Source organism: Aquila chrysaetos, chromosome 5, assembly GCF_900496995.4.
Source record: "Aquila chrysaetos chrysaetos chromosome 5, bAquChr1.4, whole genome shotgun sequence".
NCBI lineage: Eukaryota > Metazoa > Chordata > Aves > Accipitriformes > Accipitridae > Aquila > Aquila chrysaetos.
The window spans coordinates 27628056-27642917 of NC_044008.1; the positions used below are offsets into that span (position 1 = coordinate 27628056).

General features: G+C 40.7%; 1 protein-coding gene across 1 annotated transcript in view; it reads left to right on the top strand.

The window, feature by feature from the left end:
* Positions 1 to 223: 223 nt before the first annotated feature.
* The window catches only part of ASZ1 (ankyrin repeat, SAM and basic leucine zipper domain containing 1), a 43471-nt gene continuing 28832 nt past the window's right edge, over positions 224 to 14862 (top strand). Inside the window, exons 1-4 of the mRNA XM_030015105.1 lie at positions 224 to 336; positions 1988 to 2084; positions 8197 to 8319; positions 11504 to 11615. Coding sequence (XP_029870965.1) covers positions 232 to 336; positions 1988 to 2084; positions 8197 to 8319; positions 11504 to 11615 — 437 coding nt within the window. The 5' untranslated portion in view covers positions 224 to 231. The remainder of the gene's footprint in view (positions 337 to 1987; positions 2085 to 8196; positions 8320 to 11503; positions 11616 to 14862) is intronic.

The following is a 14862-nucleotide window of genomic DNA, read 5'->3' on the forward strand; positions in this document are numbered from 1 at the left end:
CCCCTTTCCCCTCAGGAACGACGGCTGCCTCGCCCAGAAGCGGACGCCGGCCGCGCCGTGAGGAGCCCGCCCGGAGGGATCGCCGGCGCCATCGCCGGCGGCGGGTCGCGACGCAGCCGGCACGCGACGGGCCCTTCAGAAGCCCCGCGAGAGCCTCGCGCGCGGGAAAGCGGCGCGGCCGCCGCGGGGCCACGTGACCCGCCGGCGCCCAGGCGACCGCGCGCGAACGCCATGGCCGCCGCGCCGTGGGGATCCCGCGTCGTGGCGGGGGGGGACGAGGACGACGACAGCGACGAGGACGGCTGGGATATCGGCGTCGTGCGGCGTGAGCCGCAGGTGGGGCTAAGCCTCTCCGCTGCCGGCGCCCCCGGGCTGGGGCCTGCGGCCGGGGGGGGGGGCGGGTCTCGGGTTTGGGGAGATGGCCAAGCGCCTCCTCAGGGAGGCGGCCTCGGCCTGAAACAGCGGTGAGGGGAGCGGGGCTCGGTGGGCCTCGCTGAGGAGGGTGGCCTCGGGAGGGGCTGCGGCTGGTGCCTCCTCTGTGATTATTTCTTAGCATGGTAGTGGCGGTGTACCCTCAAGCCGGGAGTCAAGAAAACCTAAATTTGGGGGGTTTGTCTTCTCACATAAAACCTCAGCGTTTGTTTAAAACGGTTTTTGCCCCCTTAATAGCAAACCCTCGTCCCTATTTTAAGACGAGGACAAATTTGAAAGCGACTGGGGGCCTGTAAAGCTGTTTTATATCTTAAATCTCTGAGTCTCTTTCTCGCTAACCTAAAGATTTAAGTGATTTTATTGCATCTAATAGGTGTGAGGCATCTGATAGTGTGAGGTAGAGGGAGACTCTGCAAGGCTTTTTAGCCGTTGGTTTGTCTGATGGCCGGAATTGGAAAATGGAAGTAACTCAATACTTGCAGTACTCTTGCTAAAGGTTATAGTCAGTTTTTTCAGGGGCCTTGATCTTTAAATGGAGGTTCTTATCCAAAGATAGGCATTATTTGGACATTGTTGGCTGAGCAGAACAAAAGTAGGGCTAAATTATTATATTGGCTGTTTCTCTCTCACCTTTGGTTGTCTAGACACTAAGCACTTATTAAAATCGTTACAAAAGTTGTTGGAAAGATAGACTACAGTGTGCTGGGGAAAATTGAGTAATTCGAAGTTCTCATGTTATGACTTCAAAACTTATCATGAAATAGGACTTCTTTTCTTTCCATACCCACTTCTGTCTGCAAAGAAACTAGTGAATAGTCCTCCACTTATTGGTTTATGTGTTTTGTATAATCTAGATAATGCTAGCAGTAATCTTCAGCTGCATCTGCAGCTTTAATAGAGAACAAATCTGTGATGCTTTTGAAAGGAACTTGAATCGGGCAACTTGTCTGATCATAAACTAGTCTTTGGTCAGGGCATTCTTCAGCTAGATCTTTTATGATGCAGCAACACAAATACCTCTGCTACCACAGGAGTAGGATGAAAGAGGAATGGTAAGACTTTCCAGCAGTGGATTCATGCTGTGTTAAACCAGACAGCTACTCATTGAGCTGTGTTGCCCCAAACTAACTTTTATGTCTGATACATATATTTTTTAGTGCTGTGCTTCTCAACATGTGAAATGTACAAAAAAGGTACAGAAATGTGTTGCAACGTTTTTCCAGTGCCAAAAGATGAAAAAGAATCTTAACTGAAATCAAATACCACTAAGAAAAACTGAGAGCGGCGTAGGAGGATAGCAGGTCTGTTGAGAAAGAAGATATTTATAGTTTCAGAGAATGGATCCTTTCTGAAAAGTTAATTTTACAACTTTATGTTTTATAGTAGGCCCTAAGCAGGTCTACAGAGACGGAAGAAGGAAAGTTTTGCCTTGCTCCCTCCCCTTCCCTGCTTTGTCCTTACAGAGATCATTAGTGCTTTTATACTGAAATCAAGCTGTACTTTTTACCTTGAAACAGTTACTAGGTTTTGACTTAACTTCTCTTTGCTTATCTAGCAGTTGGATCAAATGTTGCAGGCGGACAAGAATGAAGCGTTAAAGAAAGCTCTATTTCATGGTGATGTGTCATTAATTGAAGAACTCTTGAACTCCGGTGAGGAAAGTCAGTTATGAAGTTGAATATTTTTAATTGAACTTGGCAAGAATTCTAAAGCTTCGAAGTTCTCGTTTCAAAGTAATGTGTTGAGTGCATGTAGGAATATGTGAATGTTTTCAATACAGGATATAAACTCTTATTTTAAAGATGAAATTACTTTTTCAGTGACTCAGTATGTGGTATTGCAGGAAATTCCTTCTAATTTTTATTTCTTACGTCAAGCAGGAGCCCTGAAAATTGTGAAATGTGCGAGCTATCAAATAAGGTGTTTCTTTGTTTTCAGATGCCTTTTTAACCTGAAAATATCAATTACAAACAATGAATTTGAGGTGGTTTAAATTGAGAGTGAGAATTCAGTGGGTGGTCTTAATTTGGTGTTGAAAGTTGCTTGGGGGAGGGGGGGCAGGAAGAGGAGGCTGACTTTTTTTGTTTTAATGCTCCCCCACTTTGGAAATTCCTTTGGGTTTTTTTTTGGGGGGTTGTTTTTTTTTTTATTCTCACTCACAGCACTGTTAAGGTTCTGGTATGTGCCCTGTGTAATACTGCTGTCCTGGCAACATCAGCTGGACAAAGATTTTGTAATTCTGAAAGGTCTAATAGGGTTTATGTGGCATTTGTCACTAAAAAGTAGTTTGTCTTAACACTAAAAGCCTTTCTCCCTGTTCTGTTCCTCAGTATTTGTCTGTAATGTGTTTCTGTTATTCAGTGTTAGGAGGATTGGATCACTTATTGAAGCATCCAGGGCAATGAAAAACTGCATAGCTGAGTTGACCTGCCTAGTGATAATTGTCAGGAAGTTCTGCTTCAGCAAGCAAGCAGAATATAGTAGCCAAGAGCTTGTTATCTGAGGAAAATCTGTCTTATGGCTGGAAGAAAGTAGTTTTCTGGTTAGCAATGGTTTTTTCTGAGTTTTAAAACAAAGACATTAGTTGCCCTTTTAGAAGAAGACTGTTTCTCACTACAGTGGGGAAATGGTTTTCTTTTTAAATTAAGTAAAAACTATTGCACAGGCTGAAACACAGAGTCGTAATACAGAGTGAAATATGTCTTCTGTTTTGCTTTGAGAAAATATGTTCATATTTATAGGTAGAGTTTTTAGTGATGTCTGTGCATCAGATTGCTTAATTGTTTTGTTACAGCCATGCTTGACTGCTTGTATTGCAGTCAAACAGCAATAGTTCATTTTCTGTGTTGATGCCTGCTACATAATGAGCAGTTCTATGCTATTGGAAGATGATAATAGGTATCTGTAAGAGCGTAAGGTCAGGCCAGAGATTCCTGTAGTCTAGTGTCCTGTCTCCTGAAATGTACAAGGCAGTATCACAAGAGAATATCATTTCCTGAAAATATGATTAACAGTAAATTTTGACCCATCCAGTACTGTCCTGCAGAGCAGTAGAACACAATGCCTCTCTAACAGGGAGGCATTTTTGAAGAAAGGTAACATTGTCCTTCAGAGAATCAATGCTCAGTCAGATTAAATCTTTGCCTCCAGAGTTACCTTTAGTGTATGTTCAGTAGAGCTTGTAGGAGGCTCGCTACCAGCACTTGACCAAACTCAGGATTTGTGTTGGAAGTGGATTTCCTAGCAACAGTTGGGGCCATTCTTTCAGGTAGAGTGAGAACATGTTGTCTTCTGGCTTGCTTAGCCATTGCTTTAAGAATCTTTGGTGCTGAGGCAGTTCTACAGAGCTGCTTTAGGAGGTGGACAAGCACAATGTCTTCTCTTAGCCCTCCTATAAAATGGCAACATACTAAGAACAAGTTTCTTGAGTATGTGTCACAAAAAGTAATGCAAGCAAGGAGCAGGTTCAAAGATGACTTGAGCATTTTGGTCTGCTTTGGGAGTAAAATACTTAAGACCATATTATTCATGTGTTCATTTTCCTCAAATCGAATCGAAAGTCATGACCTCATGACAGTTTAGGCTGATCAAAGATATAGCTACAGTCACATCCTCTTTCTTGTTTTCATTCAGCAGTCTGTTCCACTCCTATCTTTGCATGAGTGCCGGACCTCATCTCATCTTTTGTGAGCCAGTTCAGGGAATTAAAGTAGTGGTAATCTGTGGGAGTAGGGGGTCTGTGTGTGTGAATAATTTTTCAGCCAGTTTAGAACTCTGAACCCTGAGTCAGATGAGAACCACAGCTGGCCCAGCAGTGGGAGACAGCAGCAGCTCTGATGTAACTCAGCTTTAAGGTATTGTGGAACCACAGCACAAAGTGGTGACAGACTTAAAAAGAAATCAATACTTCTATGAGAGAAGTCTTGTAGAATCAAAGGCAGGGACTGGGACAATGAAGAACTGCCTGCTGTAGGAGAAGATCAGGTTCGAGACCATCTAAGGAACCTGAAGGTGCACAAGTCCATGGGACCTGATGAGATGCATCTGCAGGTCTGAAGGGAACTGGCTAAGCCACTATCCATCATATTTGAGAAGTTGTGGCAGTCTGGGGAAGTTCCCACTGACTGGAAAAGAGGAACCATAAGCCCCATTTTTAAAAAGGGAAAAAAGGAAGACCCAGGGAACTACAGGCCAGTCAGTCTCACCTCTGTGCCCAGCAAGATCATGGAGTGGATCCTCCTGGAAACCATGCTAGGGCACATGGAAAATAAGGAGGTGATTGGTGACAGCCAACGTGGCTTCACTAAGGGCAGATCATGCCTGACAAGTTTGGTGGCCTTCTATGATGGGGTTACAGCATTGGTGGATAAGGGAGGAGCAACTGACATCATCAATCTGGACTTGTGCAAAGCGTTTGACACTGTCCTGCATGACATCCTTGTCTCTAAATTGGAGAGACATGATTTGACAGATGGACCACTTGGTGGATAAGGAATTGGCTGGATGGTCGCACTCAAAGAGTTGCGGTCAACGGCTTGATGTCCAAGCGGAGAGCAGTGACGAGTGGTGTTGCTCAGGGGTCTGTATGGGGTTGGATGTGGCTTTGAGCAATGTGGTCTAGTGGAAGGTGTCCCTGCCCATGGGAGGGGGGTTGGAACTAGATGATCCTTAAAGTCCCTTCTAACCCAAAACATTCTATGATTCTATGGCTTTAGAACTTTTCCCTCAGATAAATTGGGTCTGAATGTGGATGAATTCTAATACTAAGAGCTGTTCTCAAACTAAATGAAAGTTTTTCAAGACCTCATTTTTTTGCTGTCAAACATGGAATTACTTAGCATAAAAAGCTGTATGTAGAGGTTGGCTGTAGTTCTTCGGGCATCACCTTGTTAACCTTTATGAATCCGAGGTTACATTTTTCTGTATAAAAACAGCCTTTCTACCATAGCTATTATTAGCCACAGTCAACAAAATATCTGAAAGAGATACCAGAGAAACTGCAGTAATCACAGAAAGAACATAATTTTTCCTTTGCTGTTCTTTTACTTCACCGTTATTCACATGCTTCATGTAGTTTCTGCTGTAGAGCTCATCTGGGGCCAGAACGTATTTCTCCCCATTCCTGCTTAAAGAGGAGGATATTTATCTGTAACTCGGATTGTAAGAAAGAATGTTGTATCTGCTTTGCCTCGTAGACATAATTTGTGAGGTTATGTGACTGAAAAGCTCCTCTGCTCACACCCACAAAGGAACACAGAGAGGTAATGGAAGGTGGTAAAGCCCTAATAACACCCTGGCCAAGCTCCTCCCAGGCCCGTCGTGGAAGCCATCAGCCCATCACAGGCCCGTCTCCACGAGCCCAGAGGAGCAGAGAGGCCTGGGACAGGCAAGAACCCAAATAATGGTCGCAGAGGAAGGGACTCCCTGGGCTGTCATAGGGCCCTTGTGCCTGGGTGCCAGCACCCAGGGACTGTAGAGACAAGAGTGAAAGAATGTGCCAGCCCCAGGAGTGGGACAGGTGGTCAGAGGCCCGTGTGTCTCTGATGCCAGCAGGAGGAGATAGATCTATCCCAAAAGGGAGCAGGATGATACCATTGGTGCTGTCTGTGTTCACGAGTGCTCTGTGTGTCTGTGTTGATCAGTGTGGCTGGTGGTGTATGTGTGTGTCTGCTGGGAATACACGCTCAGCATCGATAGTGGTTGGACCTGGGGGTGTGGAGCTGCGGCAGCCTCACCTCTCTGGCTGTTGCATCTGGCTTGATTTTTTTTACTACAAATTTTTTTCTGGGCTTCACTGTTACCTTATAGGACTTCTTAAGGGCCATTTTAAATGCTAAACTAACGCTGTTTACTTCAAGAACAGGTCCTGTAATGAGAGAGTCTGAGTAGTAACCAGGGGGAGACGTTTCTGGTTAAGTCAACAACTTGTATAACCATGCAGCCAAGAAGCAACATGACTTACTATTTCAGTTGTCCTTTCTTGGTCTTCCCCGGCACTCTAGCTGGTTTGCATTGTGACTTTCATACTGCATGGTACTTCAAGGCAGTCACTACAAAGATGGCAGGAGACCATGAAGGACAAACAAGCTGTAACACAGGTTTGACATTTCATTGCCAAATAGACCATTCTACTTCTAGCATCTACTTGCCAGCATCGTGGCAGATACTGTTTGCTATATGTGTAAAGAAAGCAGCGAGGAAAATACCTTCTTGAGTTTTAATAAGTCTCTATATGCCTGCCAAATAGATGCTTTGTCACTAATGTTCAGATATGTATTAAAATAAAAAGCTCTAGATGGTTGCATGGACTGCTTTTCTTCTTAAGAGGAAAAGGGCCTTGTTAAGGCTGACAGTGCCAGCTTTCTGGTATTCCGTTCTTACTAGTGTTACTTCAGTGGGCTGTTGGATGCCACACTTTCTAAATTCTTGAGTGACTTGTCTACAAGGAAGTTCAGATTTGACTGCGAAGGGAGGCTTGCTGGCTCCCCTTGTAGTACTTTGCTGTGGACTTCAATGAAGTGTTTTGTATACTGCAGATAAACTGGCATGCTGCGACATTAAGGACTGCAGCTAGTATGTATGCATTACTAAGAAGATTTTATCATAAATTCTGTGGCTTGCAGGTGTTAGAGGTGTTAGAATGCTTCCACACCTGGCTTTCATTGAATGTTGCCTCTTTACTGATCACTTCTACAACTCCAGATCTTCAACAGTTGAAGAACCAATCCAAGAGCAGTGACCTGTTACTCCCTCAGCTTTAATGGCTTTATGTTGCTACACTGAGCACATCTTTGACAAACTACCAAGGCAGGGAAGCAAATATACATTTTGCATGAAAAGGTATGCATGGAGCTTGACTGTCACAAATTTTTTAGGGCAGTTTTGGTATTTTCCAGAGCTGTCTCTTTTAAAGAAGTATTTTTGATTATCCATAATCACTGTTGGACTAATATGGAAACAGCTGATGGAAACTATTCTAGAGGAGGCCATATTTGAGGAAGGATTGAAGGAGGGGTGATTCCTCTTATTGCAAAAACGTGTAGAGATTTTTATTTGGAAGTTGTCGGATTACTATCTTGGTCTGGCACTTGGTTCTTGGTGAATTTGAGAGGGCTGTTTGGCAAGCTTACTTCTAGCCACAAAGGAAGATGTGGCTATTATAAAGAGTAACAAACAAATCTGGTGATTGTGACTGAATCTTGCATAATCTTCTATTTCTTCTTTCTATGGAGATAATATTTTGTTAGTACTGAATGCAAAAATGGTCTCTTCTAGTTAACTGCCTGGCAAGGCAGAGAAGAAAAGGAGCTGTGAAGCAGGAAAACCCTAGTCAATATGATCTTAGTTGCCTGACAAGCAGTTTGCTTCCACAGCAGTCCACTTGGCTTAGCAAGAATCAAAATTTTTCATTTTGATTGAAGAAAGGTATTGCACATAAGTGGAGAAAACAGAGATTCTGTGTACTGCTCTGAAATTATTTTTGCAGCTAAATTTATTACTTACATTTTTTTAAATGTAGTCTTTCAGTGGTACTTAACTTCTTGGATTGAGAACTGAGCTTCCTTGGTGTCAGTTCTAAAAGTTGTTTTCTGGTGTTCTAGATAAAGGTGTATTAAAAAATTAAAATGGTGTAAGAGACTTCTCTCCTTAGGACTAAACGCAAACTGTGTAACCTTTGTAATGAGACATATTGAGAGTAAGGTTTATAAAAAGCATGTTTATTGTGGTGCAGCTTTATGATTTTAGTATCTTAAATTTTGACAGGTATAAGCATAGAATCTAGCTTTCAGTTTGGATGGACTCCCCTGATGTGTGCTGCCAGTGTGGCTGACTTTGCGGTAGCGCGTCTTCTTCTGGACAGAGGTGCTAATGCACGTTTTGAAATAGGTAAGATGTGAATGAAAAATACTGGCCAGTAATGCTTAGTACCAGACATTGTTCTATCCTTTTTCTCTTTTTACATATATAGGGAAAAAAAATCAAAGTTCACAGTGGAGCTGGGACCTAGTCTAGCTTTCACAGTTTTGAAGTAAAAGCAGTAGTTTTAAAGTAAAAATGATGTTCTTGGAACTGATCTGGAATCAGTTAATGGGTTTTCTTGTTCTTTTTCTCTCATTCTGTCTTTCCCGCCCTCCACCTCCCAATCCCCAAGTACTTTTTTAAAAAGAGTGTTTAGAAATAGTTGTTCAAGAATTCTAGGATAAAGTTGTACAGTTAAAACTTCCTTTGTTTGGTCCTGTTACGAAGTATGTACATGCAGAAACTAGCTAGAATCCCAACCAACAGCAGTAGCTTTCCCGTTTGTGGGAGACTAATGTGAACTACTCTAAAACTAGAGCACAATTTTTCTATTAAGTGAAAACTTCTTTAGCGTGTTACTAGATTGCCCTTTTCTGCAAGAGTTCAGTGGAGCTTCTATCAGTTCCTCTGTCAATTTTTCTGGCTTAATGATAACTTTTTCCTACTTAAACTGTGGTTGTTTTCCTTCTTTTTCATTGTGTTGAAAGATTTATGGAAGTTCAAGAAAAAACATTGCAGTACAGAAGAAACTGATGCAACACACAATACTGCCAAGTACATAAAAGCGGTGATCGTATTTTCTGGTAACTTGCTGATATTTGTTACAGTAGTAGACTGAAATGCAGATGGTACAAGTCTGGCTCTGAAAATTTTCTTGAACTTCTTAGCAGCTGATGAGAGTATGAGATCAGAGTAGATTGCCTGCACCAAAAGCAGTCATGCCTTCGAGTTACTGTCCTTGTAGCCAACTTCAGAGAACTTCCATGTGGCTGCCTACAACTCATACCTGTTCCTTGTTTATGGCAGTAGAGCTATAAATGGGGCAGAAACTGCTATGGGCAGCAGTTTCAGCTGACCAGTTAACCAACATGCATGGCATTTTTTCAGTGTGTGACCAACTGTGTTTGCCCTAAGTGGCACCTTGCTAGGATCAAGTTTCTTCGCTTGTTTCCCTGTTGGTCTGTGTAGGGAAACAGTAGCTAGGGCATATGTGCAACAGAGTACTGTCCACTCAGGAACAGTCTTGAAAGTCATTGATTCAGGTCAGGCCACGTGTTCAGGAAAGCTATGCCATCCTGAAGTGGTAGTAAATGTTACTGGTCCTGCTGCTTTTTTTACATCAGCAAGCAATCACACAAGTGATCCTATACTAATAATCCTGTAATGTTTACAATCGTAATAATAGCTATACTGTTAATCACCTTTTGTCACATTTCGGTCATTCTTTGTAGGTAGTTACTTAATTTTACTCTTTTTCGTAGTCGTGAAAAACAAGGAATTAAGGCAGCATTCGCTATGTGATGGGATCAGAATGCAGCATCCTTGAGGAGTAAATTCACTGGCTTTTCTGGATTTTTCAACTAGGCTGAACATAAACTAATCTTTTTTGCAGTCTCTTACCAGTTTTTCTCTGCAAAAGAGAAACCTGAGAATTTTAAGGTGTTTCTTCCCCTTCTTCTCTTGCTCACATGTATAAACTATAGGTAGGCTAACAGAAATTAATTTCCCACTCTTTATCACTACATGAAGTACTGAATACAAATACTACTACAGGTTTCTCCTAAATATCATTCCCAGATTAATGGTGCTTATCCATACCTTTGTTCAAAGTCCTGCCATCTTTCCATTCATGTTGTTATTGATAACCAGGTTGAGTTATTGATATTGTTATATGTTATTGTGATATGTTATTGATAACCATTTTGAGTAAAAATCTGTCACTGTATCAAATAATTTACTGAAGGATTAATTGCTTACTGTTCAGGAGTTTAAGTGGCTCTCTGAAACTTAATTTTCATTTAACATGCTGATTTATATGTGTTAGAAATTCTACATGAGGTAGTTGAAAATTAAAAGATGATGTATTAAGAAACTAGATTAATTTAAATGCAAAACTAAGGTCTTTGGTTGGAGGGGTGGGGGACAAGAAGTGGTGAGAAATAAAGTAGAGCAGAGGGGGGTAAAGTGCATAACAAACTTCTCATGTTTAAATATAATAAAATCTGAGCTCAGTTGAAGAATAAAGGTGTTAATATATACACAGTCTTAAAATCTTACAAGAAAGTAAGCAAATATGTTGTAACACTTCATGGTACGGTCTGAAGTATGTGCAGCTAAAATTATACTTGTTAAAACAAATTGTTAAAGGCATGTTTGAACTTGTGAACAAGTTTGTGCAATAAGTAAAAGGGCAGTTATTCCAATGGCAGTCTTCTAATTGACTGTAGGGCCAACTAACTCGCTAAAGTCCTTGAGGTTTGATGCTTCCCACATATCTTCAGGAGAACTATGGGAAAGGAGATCTCCCTTGTTCTGTGGGCAAACAGCAGGGGTGTACAATTCTGATTTGTGAGCAAAGGTGGCATGTAACACCCAGCTGGCTTCAGAGCTGGAGCAAATACGCTGGTTCCTCCTGATGAATCTTTATGGACTGTGTAGATGTTGTTTAAATCCACATTTAAGACCATACTTTTTTGCACTATAGTAGTCTAGTTTAGTAAACTTACTTCCTTTTCCTTAAGCCCTATAATAAAGCCTTGTTACTTCAGCTGTCCTTTGTATGGGCCTCTGTTGTCCCTAAAATTGATGTTGCTATGTGTTTATAGTACATTTCTTGCACTTTTTTAATCCATGGCAGTTAACTTTCTGTAAGCTGTTTCTTTCCTTGACTGTGTTTTGGGGAGAGGTGGGGAGGAACAGGGAGTGAATCTACTGGTGTGGAACAAGATTTGAGAAACAAGTGTCTATAGTTAAGCTCCTACTGGGTTTTTTGGGTACCTAAGAAGTATCCTAAACTTAGTAGGAATAGATGCTTTACTACTGCCATTCACTCTCATCTTTCTGAGTATCTTCTCTTCTCAGATGCCTTTATCTTACCTGATAATACTAGTGACTTTAACTGGAAGAAAAACAAGTCTTTTACCCTGTTGTAAACATCTTAGAGCATCAGAACCCAGTTAACAACTCTAGCAAATGTAAAGGCTTTTAAAGGAACTTCTGGATTATCATGGTGTTTTTATATGTAATTCTCTAACTGCAAGTTTCAAAACAGATAAGTACACTGTGCTGATGGCAGCATGTACTGCGCATGCTTCAGAGGAAAACGTCCTGAAGACTGTAGAACTGCTTCTGTCAAGGAATGCTGACCCTAACCTTACTTGCAGGTACCAAAAAACCCCATGTCTGTGAATACAGCATAAGATTTATTACTAATATACAGAGACATCTTTATAGACATAGCTGCTGTTGGTTAAGATGATGTGTACTTCATTAGGTTTTTGTAACTTCACTGCTGTCTGTGTAAGGAAAGATTAGTGTCTATATATTTATTTCTCCTAGTACATCTCAGAAGATAAGACTATGATCAGTTTTATTAAATTTAAGTATGTTCCTCAGCTGAGCAAGATATAAATTTAAGATAAAAACTAATCTTACTACTTCAGTTAACTGCAGTGTAAGGGCAAGAAATATGTCCTCTGCCTTTCCCATTTGCCTCTTCTGTATAAAGATGTAAGTTAAATCAGTTAATTGTTTATTTAAATTTATGTCCTCCTTTTGAGGTTTCTGTGGGTATCTGGCTATATTCCTTTCACAGACAGCCTCCTATGGAAAAAGAAAACTTCTCTGTAAATAAAATACATTTATTCTAGTGCAATCTGGAATAATCCAGATTAAAAGGAGATTTAATCTCCTTTTAAAAACAAGTAACAGATTGTTTCTTGAATTACCACTTCGTGTCTCAGCAGTCTGAAGCAGTGCATTGTGAGATGTCTGTAGTTGCATAGTCTGATGCAATGTTTCATTCTGCATCAAAAAGAAAGAAATTCTGGCCTGACCCAAGATAAACTGTCTTCCCTCTGCTGCAGAAAAGATATATTGTCTGGGTCAAATTGAAACGGCTTGTTTTTCAACTAACTGAAATTTGTTTTTTATACCACAGCTCTTTCACCACATTACCTGAGATATGTGGATTGTGTAGCCCTCTAAAGAGAACAGAGTTGGAGGCCTGTTGGTTCTCATTAGTAGAATTCAATTGCTCTGGGCCCTGAACCTCACTGTGAGCATAGTACTGATAAACAAGGAAGAAACATAGTTGTGCTGAAGTGCCAATGTGAAGTGTGATGTCTGGTACCAAATTTAAATGCCATTCATTTATTCTGATCAGAGAGGCTAAAAATTGTTCATGAAAGAAGAGAAAGCTACAGACTCTGAAATAATTACATATTGTTGCCATCAGAAAGCTGGGTGTTAGGATAAACATCCCTCTTTAAAAAATGCGGGCAGGCTTTGCATTATTAAACTTTGTCCTGGGTGTTTGAAAATGTAAACCAGAGCGCAAAGCTGCAGGTTTACGTTTGGAAAGGCCTTTGGCTAAACTTTGAAGGAAAAAAAAAAATATTTGGATTCTGAGATGGGAATTTTAAGGGCAAAACTTTATTTATAAACTTAGAGTATGTTATGCATAGTTGGTCTTTATATACAAATATTTACTTGCTATCTCTTTGTTTCCTCAGACCTTGTGCTAACATATGAGTTATGCTTGCATACATCAGATACAGTGTCCAGTTGTGGTTTTTTCACTTTTGCAAGAGTAGTCTTTCTCAAATGAAAAGATAAATTAAGTGGCAATCAGAAATGTCGTTTGTACCAAATAAAAGTAGAAGTTAGATGACAAGGTCTGGATTTTTCAAAAATCTTCGTGCTGTCTTTATTCCTTTCCATTATTTGACATTTGTGCGTACCACTCCCATCATTAGAACTGCCTAGGCAGCAGCTGCTGCTTCTCGTGGGCTTCTTCCACTGTCTTCTGAAACAGGGGGATGAAACACAACAAACCAGCTTCCATGAAGATAAGGGATCAAAACAGACCCTCTGTGTGGCACTGCAATCCCATTTCACCCGTTTCATTACAGCAAGCAGGATGTTCTGTAGGAGGGCATCGGAACTGTCAGTGAGTTGAGATTATTGTGAGAGTACTTCCTGTGTGATCAGTTTACCTCAGGTGTTAAGAACTAAGGTCCACATTATTTGGCTGTCTCAGCACTTAAGAACCAGAATGATTTTAGGAAGCTTCTCTTGTCCACAACTGGAATGTGTGTGAATGCAAAGCAGAATACTTAACTTTCATGTAAGGTAGAGTTTAGTATTTATGCTTTCTCTGTTGCACTGTCAGGGCAGCCAATAGGCTTTTTTATCACGTGTCATCTGGAGGTAATCCACAGAAACTTGCCATTTTTTTGTCTAATTCATGAAGTGTATGTGGAGTGGGGAAGGACTAGTGAGAAATAAACTGATTTTTGAAATGCAGTCTAAGAAAGAAGATGAGTTTAGGACTGGGTAGGTAGATGGTTTCTCTGCAATAGGATAGGGTACTGAGGAGAAAGTGTTCAGTAGAGTAACTTGCATATTTTTGCTAAGCCAAAATTGGGAACTGAGTACTGATGGATGTAAAAACAGTTTTGTTGATGAGAATGTAGTATATCAAAGCATAAGTGCTGACTGAAGAGTTTAGAAAGACAAACAAGAAGTAAGGTAATGGCTAGGTGAAACAAGAAGGCATTGTAAGACCTGCTCTGTATAGCCTTTGTAGAGCTACTATAGCTTGAATACTTCGTTTAAGTGAATGCTACCTTGAGAAATTTATTCTGCTTATCTTGCATCATTCACCTCCCTCATGCTCCAGAATGTAAATTATATACTTTATCCTTTTGTAAGGCCTGGAAATACTTAACCAGTCTTTTTTAAAAAACCTCTTTTAACCTGCAGTGTTTTCTTAAAGGTACATTGGTTTTATTAATGTTAAGCTGTGATTTTGTTTTAGGCCGAAGGAAAAGGCATGACCAACTGATAACTAACTTACTGCTGGTAGGATTACATGTCATAGGTTGTCTAGTAAATGTGGATTTTGGTGATGACAACCTCCAAGTTCTTGTTTGCATAAAGTAGAGTTAAAGAAACCTAATGGCTTTACCAGTAAGGAGAGTGTTTTTAGTTGATGTTTCATGTTAATAGCTCTTTGTTAGATGGAGGGACAAATAGGTGAATGGCTGAAACCTCCTTTACTTTGACATAAGCTCTTTGTCTCATTGAGTATGGGATATGTGGAGGTTTGATGTTGTTTGGGTGGCCTTTTTTTCGCCCTCACTCTTAAAATTTCTGGCACAATTGAGTCCTGGTCAATGACCAAGTCTGTCTTCAGTGTTTCTGCTCTAAAATGGTTATGAATTTTGTGTATGTTTAAAGAAAAGTCTTCAGAAAGTCATTTTTTTTTTTCTTTTTTTAGGGTATTACAGGAACTAGAGCTTTGTCTTTTGTCATTGTACAGATTCAAGTTGAGCTGGAAGCATACTGTCATATGCATATACATGAAAATATAATCACTGCTCAGGTCTGGTATTAAGTTGCCTACAT